We start from the raw sequence: 19,080 nt of genomic DNA on the forward strand, positions 1-19,080 counted from the left end.
TGGTAGAGGAGGACAATCGGCCAGATGACGATTTGCGTGAGCGAGAACATTTTTCAGACACGTGCGAAATGGAATCGGATCCTGTGTTTAACAAGGGCTTCTTGAGTTCGGACGAATAGCTCTCCCGCGATGAGTATTTGACGTTTTCTGCCATGTCGAAGATGTCGATGTTATGTGCAGATCTACAATTCTACAGACTCCAAACTTTGGGGGCGGTGAGCCGTGAGGTGTTGCACAACGGCACTCCAATAAAGTGTATCGATTATAACTTTTCACTGTCGCGTTCGCGAACCAAGTCCTTGCGGGAAGTATTGATCCCGAGTTCGCCGAGTTCAACCACACATTACAGGCCTGATTTTAAACCGATTTATTCCTTGGTTACCATTGAAGCATGCGGTGAAAACTACAACATTAAAAAATTTACGCGTTACGCAACGGAATAGCTGCGAATAGTGAGAACTCTCCGTCAACGAACGAAATAAGTGGCAGAGGATAAACTAAAATTAAGCTTACGTTATAATTCCTGCTGGCTGTGTGAAGGCAAAAAGATTTCTCCAACTCCCAAATTTCTCCGTAGAAGCGACGAACGCGTGTATCGTAAAGCTTACTAAGGTCATTCCCGTTACAAAGGTCGTGAAAAGATCGGGTTACGGGGTTGCGAAAGATGGCGATGATTAACTAAATTACACAATAAAATCACGTGCGTAACGCAAGTGTGTTGCGTTGTTCGTGACAGCAAGCCTTGCCGTCTAAAAGGCTTTCTGAACGGAAATTCACATTGGCTTGTTGTACACTCGTTACGGGCACCAGTAGTTTGAACCCCCCGGGTTCAAACCATTTACTGCAGTACATTAATGCTGGTATGAACCCACACCGAAGGTTGCTCATCTGGTTAGTACGCTAGTACGGTATCATCTGGTCAGTACGCTCATCTGGTTAGTACGTTAGTACGTTAGTATCGTGGTATTCGGTACGGACAACTCATCACGGCTTGTTGCTCATTTGTTTAGAGCGCTAGTACGTTAGTACCGTAGTACTCGTTACGGTCATCTCATCACGGATTGTTGTTTATTTTTTTGGTACGTTAGTACGTTAGTACCTTAGTACTCGGTATGGACAACTCATCACGGCTTGTTGCTCATTTATTTAGTACGTTAGTACCTCAGTACTCAGTACAGACATATAATGACTGCTTGTTCTTCATTTGTTTAGTACGTTAGTCATGTAGTATTCGGTACGGACATTTCATCACGGCTTGTTGCTCATCTGTTTAGTACGCTAGTAAGTTAGTACTGTAGTACTCGGTACGGACATCTCATCACGGCTTGTTCTTCATTTGTTAAGTGTGCTAGTACGTAAGTACCGTAGTACTCGGTACGGACATTTCATCACGGCTTGTTCTTCATTTGTTAAGTGTACTAGTACGTAAGTACCGTAGTACTCGGTACGGACATCTCATCACGGCTTGTTCTTCATTTGTTAAGTGTGCTAGTACGTAAGTACCGTAGTACTCGGTACGGACATCTCATCACGGCTTGTTCTTCATTTGTTAAGTGTGCTAGTACGTAAGTACCGTAGTACTCGGTACGGACATTTCATCACGGCTTGTTCTTCATTTGTTAAGTGTACTAGTACGTAAGTACCGTAGTACTCGGTACGGACATCTCATCACGGCTTGTTCTTCATTTGTTAAGTGTGCTAGTACGTAAGTACCGTAGTACTCGGTACGGACATCTCATCACGGCTTGTTCTTCATTTGTTAAGTGTGCTAGTACGTAAGTACCGTAGTACTCGGTACGGACATCTCATCACGGCTTGTTCTTCATTTGTTAAGTGTACTAGTACGTAAGTACCGTAGTACTCGGTACGGACATTTCACCACGGTTTATTCTTCATTTGTTTAGTGCGCTAGTACTCACCACGGCTTTGAAAGGTTTATTACTCAGTTTATTAGACCTCTTTGCTTTATCTTCATTTTCAACCGATTATTTCCAGCCTTAATTAATAATTCCTTTGCACAGATGAAGATTAACAAATAAAAGAAAGATAAAATTTTCAGGTTTATAATGGGCAAGAACAGCACAACTTAAACAAGTCTGGTCAAATCAGCATAATTTTAATAGTACGTTAATCATCCGTACTAAGCGAAAAACAAGAAGATTCAGGTCTACAATGAGAAGCATTGTAGCACTGAAAATATGTCTGGGGAGGTTGAATACATGAAAGGCCACGTTGTGGTTCTCACAATGTTAAAGTGGATGAAGAAATGAAGGAGTGCTTGAGTGACATAATCAATGAGAAATGCCTGCTTACTTTGAGAGAAATAAACCAAGAGTTTCATAAAAGATTGCCGGCAAAACCTTTCGTAGATGACGGAATGATTGAAAAAGCTCTTGACGGGATGCTGGTATGCATTAACCTGGCTAGACCATTACCAGCAGATAGGAACCAGCCAGATGTTATTCAGATGTGCGTTAATTACACTAACTGGTTCATGAGCACTGGGATGGTTAGTCACACCATTTTCATTTATGAATGCAGCTATAACATTTTGACAGCTAAAAGCCATGGAAGAGCGAGAGTTGGCGAGTGAGCATATTGTCAAGTATGTGCCCTGCGTGGAAGAAATGTGACAATCACCATAGCTGTCTCTCTACTGAATGGATTCGTCCATCACACAGAACAAATTGGTGGAATGAATGCCCGCCGTGATGTTATTGGCAAAACTGACCAATCATTCTACACAAACTAGACTTGTAAGAACATTCTAATGACAACAACTATTCACTTGACTCTGATGATGACTTCTGCACAGGTTGTCGAAACGTCAGTCATCACCACCGACAACAATCCTGCTCAGGACTACATTCACCTGGACGATCACACCACACTTTCACATGTTACCCCAGAGTTCAAACCATTTACTGCAATAATAAACAAATTACAATTTACCAAGATGAAGGTATCTCCCCAGATCATCTTTTTCTGACACAGGATTGCCCTCTTTATCTAAGTCTTTACGGTATCTTTTTATATTTTTCATCATCATATCTTTTCTTGTCAGCTCATAGTGGTTAGGGAAGTGATTGATAACTCTGCAAAAAAAAGGCAAAGTCAGACCTAGTTGAGAGGCTTATAAATCATTATTTCTCTTGTGCCCTAAACTAACGAGTAACTCTGGAGTGGCAGAAAGTGTGAAAATAGAAATATACCATACGATTTTATTATTATAACTGGCAGCACCTGTGGGCAATATGAAGGAATCCTGTGTTCTGATTGGCTATGTGAGCAGGTATGATGAAGCCACCCTGCCTGCTTGGGATGGTCTGCTTTGATCCCATATAAGAAGAAAAGCGCACGGAGTGGACTTACAAAGTGCACAATTCTTGGACATTGTGTGAGATCAAGTTGCAAAAAGCAGCAAAAGACAGTTAAAACAAAAACATAAACGACTCTTGTGGATTAATTGTACTAAAAACATGGTTGGCTTTCTTTCCTGGCTCTTCAAATAAACAAGACAGTCATTCTCGATTCTTATAAAAACTTTGTTGATATATCCAAATTATTTCGTTACCCCCACCGACGCAGCCCCAAACAGTTTCTCATAAAAGCAATTTTTTTTGCTAATATATAATTACTCCTTCACTGTTCAGTCAAGATGGGAGAGCGTTAGCCTCATTATACTTTTTCATTCTTATGGACCTCAACTTCGTTTCAGTCCATAAAAATGCAGAAAAGAACTTACCCAAAATCTAGCCATCTTGACCACATGCTTAATCAATCACACATATATACATACTTCTATCTAATTGGCACTTTCAACTAAGGATTTTCACGAACCCTGTAGGGTATCATTCCCTGACAAACAGATGAACATAGGCATGCTATGCATGTGGGTTGAAATGGGACACAAAATAACCGATGTTTGCAGTTTTGAAAAAGAAAAAGAGCATTTATTTTCAAAAGATTCCGCTGAAAATATTGCTCAATGGAGAGCAAAAAAACCATACTATTAGGCAAGTAGGAGTTATTTTTTTGTCTATGTGTGTTGAAATAAGACACTAAGTAACTGACGTTTGAGTTTTTGAAAAAGAAAAAGAGCATTTATTTTCAAAAGATTCCGCTGAAAATATTGCTCAATGGAGAGCAAAAAAGACATACTATTAGGCAAGTAGGAGTTATTTTTTGTCTATGTGTGTTGAAATAAGACACTAAGTAACTGACGTTTGCATTTTTGAAAAAGAAAAAGAGCATTTATTTTCAAAAGACTCCACTGAAAATATCATTCAATGCAGAGCAAAAAAAAAAAAATTCCAATTTATCTGTTATAAACTTAGACACATTTTATAGCACTGCCGTTGGTGTCTGAATGATTGTTGGCAAAAAAAAATAAACTGCACTAGCACCACACTTCCTGCAGTCTCCTCACAGCCCTAATCTGGTCTCATCACGAAACGTTTTCTCTCTCACATTGCATGATGAGACCAAACAACAACCTGCTTGTAGGCTATGACAATGCTTACTGCTGTTCCTTTGTCAGAGACAATGTTTTGATTACTTAGTTACAGCTAGTTGCCTCAAAAATATTCTTCCATATAATTTTACAAAAGAAAGCAAACCAAAACTCTCTTTCATTTTTAACCGCCTCTGAACAAAGATATTTTGGGGTCTCCGTTCTTCAAACTAATGAAAATAGATTAAACAAAGAGAAAAGTATCATATTTCAAAGCATAACAACGTAGGCTCCTTGTTTGCTTGTTGCCTATCTGGACTTTGCCCTGTGCATGCGAAATACTGGTAAAATGCTGGTTGTTTACAAGAAATTTACACGTGATGGGTTGAAGTCCAAGGTAACTAAAAGTGAATCTTTTTGGCAGAAAACGTCTAAGCACGAGAGAATTGCGTGGAAAATTGACTAACAGTAGCATTATATTCCTTGTGAAATTTTTTCAGTGAGGTAGGATTATGTCATGAAGTTTATGTTGTTTACTGGAAAATGGCATTTCATCTAAGAAAGTCTAGTTCATAGTGGCCAGTAAACACGCAATTGTAGCTAGAAAGTACCTTTAAACACAATATTTAGTTCATGGAGAACTTTTAGGAGCAAAGAAACAGATATTTAACACAGCAATCAATGCAAAAAGTAAATAAAAACTTTGTAAAAAGAGCAACCACAAGGCAAAAACAAGATTATCAATCAAATATGATTTAGGCAAATGCTTTGCATAAGTTTTAAGTGAGTCAGCAAAACGAGCCCAACACGCTCTAATGTTAAATTCGTGTTAACGCTTTAGCTGACAGTGTGTGCATTGTAAGTGAAGGAACAGTACACAAAACACGTTTTAACTCGCAAATGGTAGAAAATTTCCCTGACAATCCAGACAGATCATAGCGGAAAAGTCCTCATGAAGGACATGAACCATTACACTGGTAGATGAACTCATAATTCTTGTTAATGTCATTCTTGGTGTGTCAATGCTGGGTTGATTCCATTGCAATGCATCGTGGAACCCTAATGTTCAGACATGACTGGCATAAGGGACAGCATTCTGATTGGTGCAAGCATACCCCAGTGCTGTGATCTGATTAGCATATCATACCTACCCAAATGCAGCAATCTGATGATTTGTGATACACCAAAAATGTGGCAATCTGATTGGTTTGTGATACACTACAAATGCAGCAATCTGATTGGTGTGACAAACCACTCTTTATGCTGACATAACTCAATAAAATGAATGCACAATTGGGTCACTACACAAATTTCTTTGAGTTCCAAACAAATAAAGTTCATAAATCATCAACAAACAAGTACCAGTAATAACTGCCAGTGAACTCACACGCGTACTTATATAATAGTTATAACAGACCTTTAAAAAAGACAATTTACCACCACTTCAATTGCGATTTTAATTATCATTTTTCACCCATTTGTTCTCCTGTGTGTTTAGATATACATTATTTTGTACTTGTAATAATGATGTCAAAGAGAGTAACTACTGGCTGGGTCAAGACTTCACAGATTTGAACTTATTGAAAACATAACTGTTTTAGTCATGAAATGTTAATTATACATACTGATCATCTCCAAGCCTGTATCCGGTGTCCACATTAAATATAGTTCTTACTGTCTGCACGCTGGCCCTATTAACAATGAATTATTTTTTTAATCATCAGGTACATGAAATCATTCCTTGACTATCTGTATTATGGGTAGTTCTATACTAGACTAGTGATAGTCTATACTAGACTATATAGTATAGACTATATATATATCTAGTATAGACTATAGTCTATACTAGACTATCACTGTATTATGGGTAGTTCTATACTACCCATAATACAGTGACTAATACCTTACAAGAGAACTCCTGAAGGAACTAGGACAGCCTATTTGAGCAGAAATGCTTGTCCATAAGGAAGTATTAAGAAACATTCACAGATATTCCGTTGAAGAAACCACCAATTTATTTGTAAATTCTTCCCTCCCCCACCTCACCACCCCAATGCAACACCCACTGACAACCTTCACATCACAGAAGAACGCTCTCTTGATTTAGTACTATCTAGCAGTGAAGGGGAACCTGTTTCATAGTCTTGGGTCAGAATTGGAAGGTTTTATAAAGGAAGGTGTAAGTTCCTCATTTGTTACAAGCATAGTTGAGAGGAAAATGCCAGTTCCCCCACCAACATGCAAATTCCTACCTTAAGATTTTGCAGTTCAATGCTCTACCACTGAGCCACAGAGAATTCATTAATGAGCTTGATCATAATGATATGTACTATCTTTTCATCAATTTAAAATTCTCCCGCAGTTGAGGCTATGAAGGAAATTCCCTTGATGTGATGCAAGTCATGCTTGAACATTTTGTTATTAAATTTTTGATAGTTTACCTCATTTTGCAATGTAATCAAATACAGTAGAAGAAAACATGGAGGCTACAAGTCAATCTAAGGTTCATTAAGCTCAGTAAAATACCTCGCAAATGTATTTCACTCTCTTAGGAATTGGACATCTTAAGTGATTGCTTCTTTCCATGTTACAGGTATTTCATTTTCTCACATCTTTGGTTTGAGCATTCTTGTTTATTGTATTCTTGACTGTTCATTTTTAAGTTTTTCTACCATGTGCCATGCGATTTAAGGCATATTCAATAAAATGGATTGAAACTAACTGTCCAAGTGTGGAACACTGGTTTCAACAGTGTCACCTTGATTGACTTGCAGTCGAAAAATGCAACACTTGGTAATTGTGGAGAACAGCTCCCCTCCACTAATGGCTGACAGCTTACCAACAGTCAGCTGACAGCTTTATTTAGGTTTGCTGAAAAGACAACTTCTTGCAGGACATCTGTTGGCCAACAGTTGACCAACTGTGAGTTGACTGTTGGTAGAATGTTGGCAACTTTTAAGTCAATTATTACCTTGAAGTGTGTATGATTTAGAACCTCTGATAATTGCATCAAAAAGATGAAATTAAACTCTTAATATTTTCAGACATTAATGGCTCTTTTATGTTAGTTCAGCACAATTTCTAGGCAATTTCTCTTCCAGCAATCACTTCCATTCCTGGGCCCATTCACCATTTTGGATTTTTAACTTTGTCCCAATCCCTCTCTGAATTTTGCACCATCTGAAGTAAAGCAAGTATGAAGCGATCTTTGCAGTTATACAAAGATTGCTCTCATACTTATTTCTTTAACCGTAGTTCACATATATGATTTTCATATATCTTCAAGTAAATTAGTCAATGGTGTTAATGACTTTGTCTTTATTGTTGGCTCCTAAAGAAGCTGTTTGCTTAAAAGGAGAGACAGCTTTAATCTTAAAAGTGATCACTGAATTTGAGTGGCAACAGCTGTCCCTCTTGTCACATGTTAGCCATTACTGGCAGGTGTCTCTGAAGTCTTCTTCTGAAGACTGCTTTGAGTTCTTTAACAGACCCCCTGTCTATGTCTCTTAGTGCCAGGTTGAGTTCTACCATTCCTAACTCAGCAACAGCGAAAAAATCTCAGAGGGTGCTGCAAGGGCAACCAGCCAGGCAAATGCATTCACCATGCGACAGCTGTTGTCCTTAAGGATCTGTAGCACCTTCTGGTATTCAGAATGGATTTTGGCCAGACTGTGGGTGCTGGTGTGAGTGGCATCTTTTATTGGGGTTGCTGCAGCTGAGTTTCCTCAGCTGTGTTGGCACAGTGTCTGAACCTCAGCCTTGAGATCGGCAATGGTCCTTTTGGCATCCATCAACTTAGTTTGGAGAGTCTTGATGGCCTCTGACTTTTGTGTGGACCAGATTGGGCAAGCTCCTCTGCATCTTTTAATTTCTGCATCTTTTAATTCCTCTGCATCTTTAACTCAGCAGCAAGTTCTTGATTCTGCTGTCGTTGGTTGTGGAAGGGCATGCCCAGTCTCTCGTAGTCGTTCGCCAAGACATCATACTTTTTGTTAACCTCCTGGTAGCTCGGTTCATCATCAGGCTGTTGTTTGCTCTGGAGGGCCTTCTCCTTCTTCGTTTTTTGAGGTGCCTAAACTGGACAGGAACATTGCCGGTTATCACCAGAACAGACACCACACTGGTTGATACAATGAAAGATTGCATAGTCGCCGCCATAGATGGTACATTTTAGAAGTCACTATCACATTGTTTCTTGTTTGCAAATAAATTTGTAACAATTGCATTTCTCTACACAAGAGCTTTGATACTCTCCCAAGGATCAAATCAACAGGGTGTGTAAAACTCTTACAGAAATGTGGTTGGTTAATATAAATATAAAAGAATATTAATGAAAATATTAGTGAATACTCAATTGTTTATTGGTCGAGCACGTTTTTGCATATGAATACTTTGTTACAATAATTGCATTTCTAGAGGTACCTGGGTTTTTAGCATGGTTGAAAGAAGAAGTCGTGTCTTCTGAGTACTGAACTATAGGAGGGAAACTTTAGTAACTGGACTTTGTAACACTTGGAATCACGATTATTTTTGACAAGTTTTCCCCTTACTTCAACCTCAACAACCTGGGCTACATCTACATCATGGTAAACCACTTGGAGAACTTTGTCTTTACATGTGCAGGAGCCCACAAGAACACTATCAAGGGGGTCTGGGGTTAGGTGAAGAGAAAGTTGAAGGTGATGATCAGAATCTCCAAAGGCAAACTTCCGTCCTATCTTGATGAGTATAACTGGCAAAAAAGTCTACTCAGGTGAATACTTCATGAACATGCTATCTGACATATAACAGAATTCTACTTGCTCAACTGAACCCGCTTAAAAAAAACAGGCTCCAAAAGGAGCCACCAAATACAATAAAAGCTAAGACCAACATATGTTCTGTTGTTCATTTTGTTTTGGTTAAAGTGCACCTAAACCCAAAATTTTTTCTTTGCTTAATGAAATAAGCGTATTTTTCTGAGTATTTCTGTGCAAAAATTTTTTTATTTGCTCAAATCTTCAATTTTCTGTGCCCAGTCAAAATACGGAAAATCCGCCGCCATCTTGCCCCAAGAACGAGTTTAAAGAGAAATGGCTCTAGCGGGTAATGTAACGTCAAATTGAGAACACGAAAGTCTGCATTTTACACATTTTCAATTGTTTGGGAAGGTTGTAGTCGACATCGTCCGAAAATATGCCGACTAAGTGTGTTGTAGGAGGATGTAGCAACGTGCGAAATTTCCAAGAGGGTATCGCGCTTCATACATTCCTCATACAACACACCACTATTAGCCTGGTGGTTATTTTGGGCAGCCATGCATTTTATTTTATTTGTTTTTTACTTTTTTGCAATGTAACTTTAATTTAATTCATGGGTGCAAATAAAGTTGTTGTTGTTGTTGTTGTTGTCAGTACATTCAAAATCAAATCACAATGTGACTGCATTAATTAATTCGACAAGAATCACAGATGTAGTTTATTTCATGTAACAAATGGTAAACACCACAGCGTACACTATTGAGTTATGGATGCACAGGGGAGGTTGCTAAGCACAAAAGAAGCGTAAGAGTCGTGTGGGGAAATAGCTGAGAGCAACTCTAGCTTCTTGAGTGCTAAGCAAACCTCCCTAGTGCATCCCTAACTCAATAGTGTTTACTGTGGCATTTGTTTTATAACATAACATTGGACAGTGCATTGTAGCAAAAGAGTTTTCTCTTATTTAACAAATCTTAGGTGACCAGAAAAAACAAGCACGTACTGAAAACTAGTCTTTACATTTATTTACATCAGCAGCATACAGTCCATGGGCATACAGTCCGTGGACACTGAATTGACCAATCAGACTGCTCGCTTTACTTTGGTTATATTATAAATTAGCTTGGCAATACAAATGTTTGCTATTTCTATCATTTTATATAATAATAATTTTTAATGATTTAATATTTATATTGTGCAAATTAACATGTCGATATGATCAAATGCGCATCACAACACTGTTCGGGGGACTCTGGCCAGACTGCATCAGCAGTTTACAAACAATCGAAGGAAACTTATTTGAAGATGCCCCCTCCTGCCAATTCCCAGTAAAAAGGCCAGACCACGTCACAGTAATCTCGTGAGTGGGTTCTTTAACATACCCTGCCTAACCAAATTATCTAATTAATAGATGCAGGAGATGGGACCTACGGTTTATTCATCCTTATCCGAGAAGACTAGAATATCTATCCATTTCTTATTAAAGAAAGGTAGCACATTCTCCTCAGTTATTTTAAGACCTTGAGTGTTGGTCCAGCCGGGGCTCGAACCATCGACCTCGACCTCCCACACAACAGTCCAGCGCTCTAACCAATTGAGCTAACCGGATCAAAACAAGATATATCATTTATACATACATGACCTACAAATATACCAAAATCAGGATCATATTGCATCATAGGGCAATTCTAAACACCACTCTTCAATGGAGAATTAACACAGTTTCAATAAATGCGCAATGAATGTTCTCATGCCATTTTTAGTTTTAGTGGTATTTTGAGAAAGTTCAAGCATTTATAGTAAGTTTTACATTGAGTTTTGAATGAAAAAATGCACATGTATGCTTTGATCAGTTTTTTAAAATGTAAATATGGTGTCTAATCAAGCTATTTCACCACCTGCCGCTAATCTGTTGGTAGCTTGTTGGTTTAGAATTGGCCAACTGTTGGCGGACAGTTGGCTGACTGTTGGTGGAGGGGAGCTGTTCTTCACAATAACCCAACACTTTACTCTTTCAAGAAATCAAAATAAGCCTTAAAAAATTAAGAATTTACCTAGAATTTTTCAACTTAGTGAAAATGCTAAACTGCCATTCTGCATGTGATCTTACTGGTGCATTCTTGTTTTGGCCAAATTTAGCCAGCATTTACATCTTGGCAATGACTCCAAAATCAAAATAACTTTCAGTTTTTCTTTTACCTATCCATTGACTGAAACTGAAAGGAAGGCTGGCCTGAACTGACCTTTAAAAGGCATATATATGTTAACATATATCAGAGCTAAGCAAATATATCTAAAAAATGAGAAATCAGAGAATAATGGCAAAACCATCTTACTGACCTCAGGCTTTTACCATTTCAAAAGGTCAGGCAATGTCATTTCCATAATGTAGCAAAGTATGAAGACTGTGTTCACCACAGGAAAGTAAAGGTATTTAGGCCAAAAATTGGAATATATTATCTTGCCTTCATGATGTTGCCTTGGTAACATCATTAATAAAATAATTGACCTAAAAAACAGAAGCCGGGCGACATGACTTTGTGCAAGACGATCCTCCAGTGACTTGACCGGTTAGTCCCTTAACTGTAAATAAGTAATAGAGTTCAAAAATCTTTATCACAAAAGCGCTGTTTGTATCTGACAACACCATGAAGATGATGATCAGAATTGGTGGTTTGCACATTATGTCAACAATAGATATCTTATTAGCTTTTTTTATTCGTCCACCAGCAATTGTTCCTTTCACCATTGTTATGCACCAATCAATGTCTTGCCCCAGCGGGGGGAGCCCGGGCATACACAGGCTCTTGACAAAATAGCCTTGCCTGGGGGAGGGGTTGTAAACTTTTACTGACACAGGGCTCACCCCAGGGTAGGGTTTATTGACCATTTCGTCAGAGAAGGACTGAGAAAGAGAGAGTCGAATTGGCATAAATCAAAATGGCAGCTTTCGCACCAACTATGTCAACAGAAGTAAAAAAGGTAAGAAAAAACTTAAATACATTCAGCTTGTTTATTTTTCAATTTTTAATAGCCAGTACAATAAGTTTTCATCCAATGTCTGCACATTCTGTGCATATATAAATAGGAAAAAAAGTTAAAGTTGAAACTTTGTTTGACAGTCTCGCTCGTAGCATTGTGGTATACTCCTCAACTTCTGTTGAGGAAATATATCTCTCAGTGTCCAGGGGCCCGTTTCTTGAAAGTCCCGGTAACTTAACGGGCCCGTAAAGCTGTTCTGTTTTCATTCAAGATGTGGATTTAAAATGTTTTGAAAATGATAAAACAAAACTATTAGCTAAAGAAACAGAAAGGACTGGTTTGGGTGCCCGAAATTGCTTTCTTATCCTTTAAAATTTTGATATTAAAACATGGCTTTGGGCCCGTTATTTTACTGGGACTTTCAAGAAACGGGCTCCAGGTATTTCTTAGATAAATTAAACACGTATCTTTCCTCCTTGTGTGGGGCCTATTGTCATTCTAATAAGGCCCTCCAGAGGGGCTTATTGACAATTTTTTTTCAAAAATGTCAATAGCCCCTGGGTATGCCCGGGCTCCCCCCATTGGGGCAAGACATTAGAGAGCTTAAGCAACCACGACGAAAGGGACGACGACGACGTCAAGTAATCGCGGCGGGTCTGGAACGAGGATGTCATTTTTAGCAAGAAAATGAAACTTAAGCAGTGAAGTTGCTCAAGGACGACGACCTCTGAAATTTTTGTTTATTCTCGCTTCGTCAGTTTAAGAAATGACATCGTTCAGAGACCTCCAAAACCTTCTTCTCAGTCATGGATCAAATTTTCATCTATATCGAAAGTTCGAGAGTAGGTTATTCAATTCTTGAACATCAAAAGTCCAAGGAATTATTAAGCTTTAGCTTTATTTACAATAATTTACGCATGATAAAAGTTTAAAATATAAATTTTACGGAAGTTATTCGAGATTAAAATTCAGTTCTAAGTGTTGCTGGTGTAAACAAACCTATTTTGCCCAAGGCTTGCCTGATTTTCAACGTGCTTTAGCCTGATATGTTCTACCTTTGATGCTCCTTCCTTTGGCGAGCAAACGACGCAAGTCTGTCAATTTTAATCAATGCTAGCTAGCGATCGGGACAGATCAGTCGTCGCGCTTCAAACAAGAATACTATTTTTTCCCGTGTGATTTTGTCGGAATAATTTTTATGGCTGTAAATATAGATCTTTATCAAACATTTCGAAAATAGATTCGCAAAACCTGAGAGGTATTCACGCTCATGTTGACACACCGATGTGAAGAATTCTTTGCTGTTTAAAGCGTCTCGATGGAAGAACAGCAACACGCAAAATTTTTTAGTAGCAATAAACCGACAGTTCCATACACACAACTTTTGACCGAACGCAGAAGTGTATTTCACTGCCATTTACACCTTTTCATTCAATAAAAACGATAAACAGCACTCTTTCATAAAATATACTCAAATAAATTTAAACCTAACGTGGTCGCTTTCACCGCTTGATTTGACATGTTGTGTGGAGGAAGGAAAATGAGTTAGTGGGTTGTCGAATTTTATTTGTTTAGAAAACTGAACAGGGAGGTTTAAATCAACCGTAGAAGCGAATACAAACTCCAACCGGCCATAGACTGTCAAAAAAACGACAATAAAGCCGCACCTTTTGATGAGAAAAATTGCTTTGAAGTTCGGAAGTTCACGACGATGTGAAACTGGTCCATCTCAAGTCGTCGACGATAAGACGACGACAAATTTCTTGGTTCGCGCTTCCGCAGTGACGTTCTCGCTACTTCCGGTCGTCGTCCTCCGTTCGTCGTCGTGGTTGCTTAAGCTCCCATTTGAGCGGTGCATTACCCGCGTCTCTAGAGATTGATTGAAAACCACCTATAGAAATATGTTCGAGTAACGACTCTAAAGCCGTTGTTTGTTTCTAACGACAAAATGAAGTGTTGTTCGTTTGGTATGTACTCGTTTCGCACTCGTGGACGTTTTGTAACCTTAAGAAACTTTATCACTCAAGCGGTATTGAATTCTAAGAGCACCATGAAGACTTTGACTAGGGAGAAATCGATCATATGGTAAGAATTGAAATATGTTTGAGTAATGACTCTAAAAGCGTAGTTGGTTTTAACAACAGTGATGCGTTGCTCTTGCTCGTTTCTGTAACAATAAAATGCAGCGTTGCACTGTCTGTTTGATATTCGTACCCATGGACGTTTCTTTAACGGGTGATTTGTATTTTTATTTCGGGCGACACGAGTTGGGGCGAGATGACCTTTGAGGGACTTAACAATGTCAACGAAGTGTCGCAGAATGCGAGTTAAAATCTCATAACATTTACATCGGACCATAACTGTTAAGAAACTCAAATTTCACCAAAGTATAAATCCATCTCACCAATAAAAATTCCAGTCCTCGTCTTCGGCACAAGGTACCCATCCCCTTTTCTCGAAATTGTTCACTAAAACCGACTTGTCTTGGTCACACACGTACTTCACTCGTCCTCCAGACATAGCTTTCTAGCCTGTAGACGTTAACTTTACAGCGGTAGCTAACTTTGAAATAGACTAAGCAAGCTCGCTGCTTTGTAACCACGCAAAGTAACGATGTTTCTTCCCCTCTTTTTAACCTTACAGATTTAGTTGACGCGTGGCACGGTGATTGTACACAGTGCACACATCTTCCTTTCGCGATGAGTTGGTGCCTTTTCAGACCACAACAATTGATTTTAATCACATGGTTTGCCGTCTTTACTGCGTTTGTTTTGATTGGCTTTCGGGATTTTCTATCCAACTTGGAGGAGAACAGATGCGATATGACTTGGATGTACGAATGGCCTCAGTACATCAAAGTGCCCATGTGGAAAGGAACTACAAAACGCTTTCCTAGGTATGCTTTATATCTTTATGGAGAAGGAGACTACGCAGATAAATCCAAAGGTCTTCATCTTGGGGGGATTCCGGTTCTCTTCATTCCTGGTAATGCAGGAAGTTACAAACAAGTTCGTTCCCTAGCATCAGTGGCGTTGCGGAAAGCAGTGGGTCTGAGATCGCATTTTAATTATTTTACGGCTGATTTTGATGAATCCTTGTCCGGTGTGTTTGGAGGAGTACTGAATGAACAAACTGAATTTGTAAGACTGTGCGTATCACGCATTGTCTGGTTGTATAAGAATACAGACAGTCCACCAACTTCTGTTATACTTATCGGACATTCTATGGGTGGTTTGATTGCCAGGGGTTTATTTACGTTGCCAAAGTTCGATACAAGTTTTGTTCACACCATCATTACATATGGAACACCTCATCGCCATCCCATTCTGCCTTTTGATCCACAACTTATAAATTATTACGAAAATGTTAATAGGTTTTGGAGAAGTCATGCACTTGTAAATGATACCACATCAAGAATGAAGAATGTAACTGTGGTATCTGTGAGTGGTGGTGTAAGAGATGTGTTGGTGAGATCTAGCCCTTCATCACTGCACCATCTGATCCTACATTCTCAAACCATAAGTGTAGTTACAACTTCTGTGCCAAGAGTATGGATCAGTGTGGACCATCTTTGCCTCTGTTGGTGCCAACAGCTAGTTCTGGTGAGCAATCGTGCATTATTTGATATGATAGATCCAAATACGCAACAGATAACAGAAAATAAACAACAAAGAGTTGCAGTCTTACAGCATCACTTTCTGAGAAATCCAGGTCCATCAAAGGTTACTTTCAATAGTGTTGGAAACATAAATGGCAGAGAAAGATATTTAGCTAAAGATTTTAATCGATTGGTTACACACAAACGGCTTTGGAGATACACAGGAAATGAACAAATACTTTTACTGTTTCCCAGAGATGAATGGTCTGCAACACATGATACTTTGATGATACTGACAACTAGTGAGTCTGACCAATGGTTGTATGGATGTCCGGAGACCTCTGGTCAAGCTTGTAACAGCACTGTTGATTTATCTTACCATGCCTCTCTCCTTCCATGGAATGGATCAGTAATTAAACATGTGAAGCTGAAACTCAATGCATTTGAAGGAATAGCTTATTTTGCAGTTATTGTGTCCTCTTCCAGGAAAAGAACTTCTGTCTGGTCTGAGTATCAATCTTCTGGTAGTTTAGTGTATGACATGCAATTACCTGGAGTGCTATCTATAAAATCAAGAGTTCTTGTTATTCCCTCTGATTCTCTGTTTGCTAACATAACTTTAAAGTCTGTTGTAAAGAGTTGGAGGGTCTTTGTTTTTCATTTTGAAGCATTAGACTGTGATGCTAGAAAGTCATTATTAGTAACAAGGATTCATGTTCCCTGGTTCAATGAAGATGTATACAGATTTTCAAGCAATGGTTCAGTTGAACTTGTGTTGAAACTGCATCACCCTAAACCAATAGGAAACAAGCAACATGTCCAGATACATATGTGGCTAGACCCAAAGTGTTCATATAGAATCAGTGCTAAATATGATTTCTTTCAAACACTTGGGCAGATATACAGATTTTATGCAGTTCAGCTTCCTTGTTGGACATTTTCTGTTGTCATGCTAGTGTTTGCATGGCAGTTGTCTTCAATGGTGTATGAAAAACAGTGTGAATCATTCTTTAGTCTGGCTACAAGTGCATCAAAGAGTCTCAGAGTTCTGCTTCTTGTTGTACAAATTCATTTCTTTTCTTCACAGCTAATTTTGGCATTTTATGTACTCAGTGGTGAGAGTGGTCAACATGATTGGCTCCCCAACATTGATGACTTGAAGACTTACATTTGGTTACTACCTCTGATTCTGATCATATCTACAGCCCTCATTATCGTCATTGCATTATTTGTAGTGATGGGAATGGTGACTAATTTTGGTGGTTTTATTTTGAGTTACTTTGAATCACTACCATATGTTCAAAGGCAGCCAGGAGGTAAGGATTGGATTTGGACAGTTGCCATTGTAATATCATCACTTGTTTTCTGTGGGACATTGGGCCTTCTCTTAACCTTTTTTTGGTGTCTTTGGCAGACCTGGAAATACATGGCTCTTTTTAAAAGATATAAGACTAAGCAATGTGAACAGAAAATCAAGACAATGTTAGCTTTACTAGAGAGCCAGGTAAACATTGGATTGACAATGTGCATTATATTGTTCTTAGTAATTTTGATAAGTTTTCCAGCATTGGTGGTTTGGGCAAATAATCTGCCATTTTCTTATCATCTTTCATCTGATCACACAACTCTGTTTTCAGTTGTTCTTGGTGTGAACATGATTGTGTTTGACCCTCTAGTAAAGGTACCTCGTTTGCTGGTGTATTTATGCTTTGTACTGGGCATTGCTGTGACCCATGCTGTAGTGATCCCTATGCACATGATACCCTATATTATTTGTCTTCTTTTTACTGTTTTGAATTTGTACCACTTTTTTACTGGATTTAAAAGGAGGAAGGAAGATTAAATTCTTATAAGTAGTTTTTTCGAAAAACATTTCAGAATAAAAACAAGTGATAAAGAACGACATTTTGATGTTGCAGAGATTATTTTGGAGCTGTAGAAAAAGCAAATGAAATATACATATATAAGTAGAAATTAGGGTGTGAGAATGTCTAATGATAAAATATGTAACTACAAGCACTAAAATGCAAGTACTAAGATGATAAAGTACCTACCTATAAAAGTAACTTTGCACAGATTGAATCAGACTGTTTGTTCAAAGTTGTCTCAAGCTCCTTTATAAAGAGCATTTTGTTGATCAGGCAATCAAATTTACTTTGGCACTTTCTCAAGGTGTGAAAATCACAATATATGTCACTTGGGACTGTTCCATGTTGCTCTTTAATGTGTTTCTCGATTGAAGACGATCCTATATGCTCCTCAATGTGCTGATAGAGGTGTTGGAATGTGTACCCGACATAGTTTTCATTTTTTTTTTTTTTGGAATTTCTTTTTTTTTTTTTTTGGCATTTTACAAAACATTACTCTACTTACAATACACTACAGGACTCAGTTACAGTACGTTGCTTACAATAGTTTACTGAGAACACACCACAAACAAAGTATAGTTTACAATAAACTTGATTACAGCAGATGACTTACTATCGATTACTTCCACAACCTACACGATACTCTACATTTTCATTACGTAACGACATATTACACAACGAAGGGCTAACGCTTGAAACGTCAGCTTTTATAATCGTAACGGTGGCCAATTTACTATTACACGACATAGTTTGCATTGCACAAACCACACTTGTATGGCGCGCCAACTTTGGCAAAATTACTGACGCAGTACTAGGCAGGTTATCATGACATTGATACTTATGATGCTGTTTGCGGCAGATTCTTATCAAGTGTAATACTTATCTGCTGTGAAGCATGATATTGTTCATTAATTTTAATAATAATCTGCTTCAAAACAAGATGAGATGATAATCAAATATCATATTGAAATGTTAGTTATTACCATGGCCATGATATCCGAAAGAATGGCTGTACCCCCAACAGTACCCCTGACTGAAATAAGTTGTGAATGTGCCTTTCTAGGGGAGGGAGAGCAACATCTTGTTTTGTAGTGCACGTCAGGTGTGAAATTACGTGACGAATGAGAAGTAAGCTATAGACAGACTGGCACGGACTCCCCACGTGGCTTTTGTGGTCGAGTTGCATTATTGCCATCAAATTATATTTTTGCTCTCACAAGTGTGTCTTGAAGGGACTTTCCCTTTTTGTAAGAGATTATTGGAGGTTTGGTTAAAATTGTCCTCAGCAAGGGCTGATTGTGTATCAGTGTTCCATTGCTATTTCTTTTAAATTTTAAACTGCTGGGTGGTACAGTGTGACAAAGGGAAATAAGCCTTTCGGCTTTTGTATATGTGTAATAGCCGATTGTCTTGAGGCAAAGTTTAACCCTGGACAAAGATCTT

The 19,080-nt window shown here is 38.5% G+C and overlaps 2 protein-coding genes across 5 annotated transcripts in view; one reads left to right on the forward strand and one right to left on the reverse strand.

Moving 5' to 3' along the window:
• LOC111343070 (polyglutamylase complex subunit TTLL1) overlaps positions 1–14,716 on the reverse strand; it is a 47,713-nt gene extending 32,997 nt beyond the window's left edge. The window contains exons 1-3 of one of the 3 annotated variants that reach the window (XM_022950212.2): positions 14,576–14,716; positions 6,079–6,144; positions 2,953–3,095 (exon numbers count right to left, since the gene is read on the reverse strand). In XM_022950212.2, the coding sequence (XP_022805947.1) occupies positions 2,953–3,095; positions 6,079–6,144; positions 14,576–14,691 (325 nt within the window). In that variant the 5' untranslated portion in view covers positions 14,692–14,716. Of the gene's footprint in view, positions 1–2,952; positions 3,096–6,078; positions 6,145–11,529; positions 11,653–14,575 lie in introns of those variants that run through there. The other 2 variants (XM_088739916.1, XM_022950214.2) reach the window with 2 other exon arrangements.
• A 154-nt stretch (positions 14,717–14,870) lies between these two features.
• LOC111343069 (GPI inositol-deacylase) lies at positions 14,871–17,977 on the forward strand. Of its 2 annotated transcripts, XM_022950211.2 has the most exons (2): positions 14,871–15,067; positions 15,545–17,977. In XM_022950211.2, the coding sequence occupies exons 1-2, from the start codon at positions 14,871–14,873 to the stop codon at positions 17,610–17,612; spliced, it is 2,265 nt and encodes a 754-aa protein (XP_022805946.2). In that variant the 3' UTR covers positions 17,613–17,977. The 2 variants fall into 2 exon arrangements, with proteins under 2 accessions (XP_022805946.2, XP_022805945.2); XM_022950210.2 differs by having other exon boundaries at positions 14,871–17,977.
• The last annotated feature ends 1,103 nt before the right edge of the window (positions 17,978–19,080 follow it).

Source organism: Stylophora pistillata, chromosome 12 (assembly GCF_964205215.1).
Source record: "Stylophora pistillata chromosome 12, jaStyPist1.2, whole genome shotgun sequence".
Lineage (NCBI taxonomy): Eukaryota > Metazoa > Cnidaria > Anthozoa > Scleractinia > Pocilloporidae > Stylophora > Stylophora pistillata.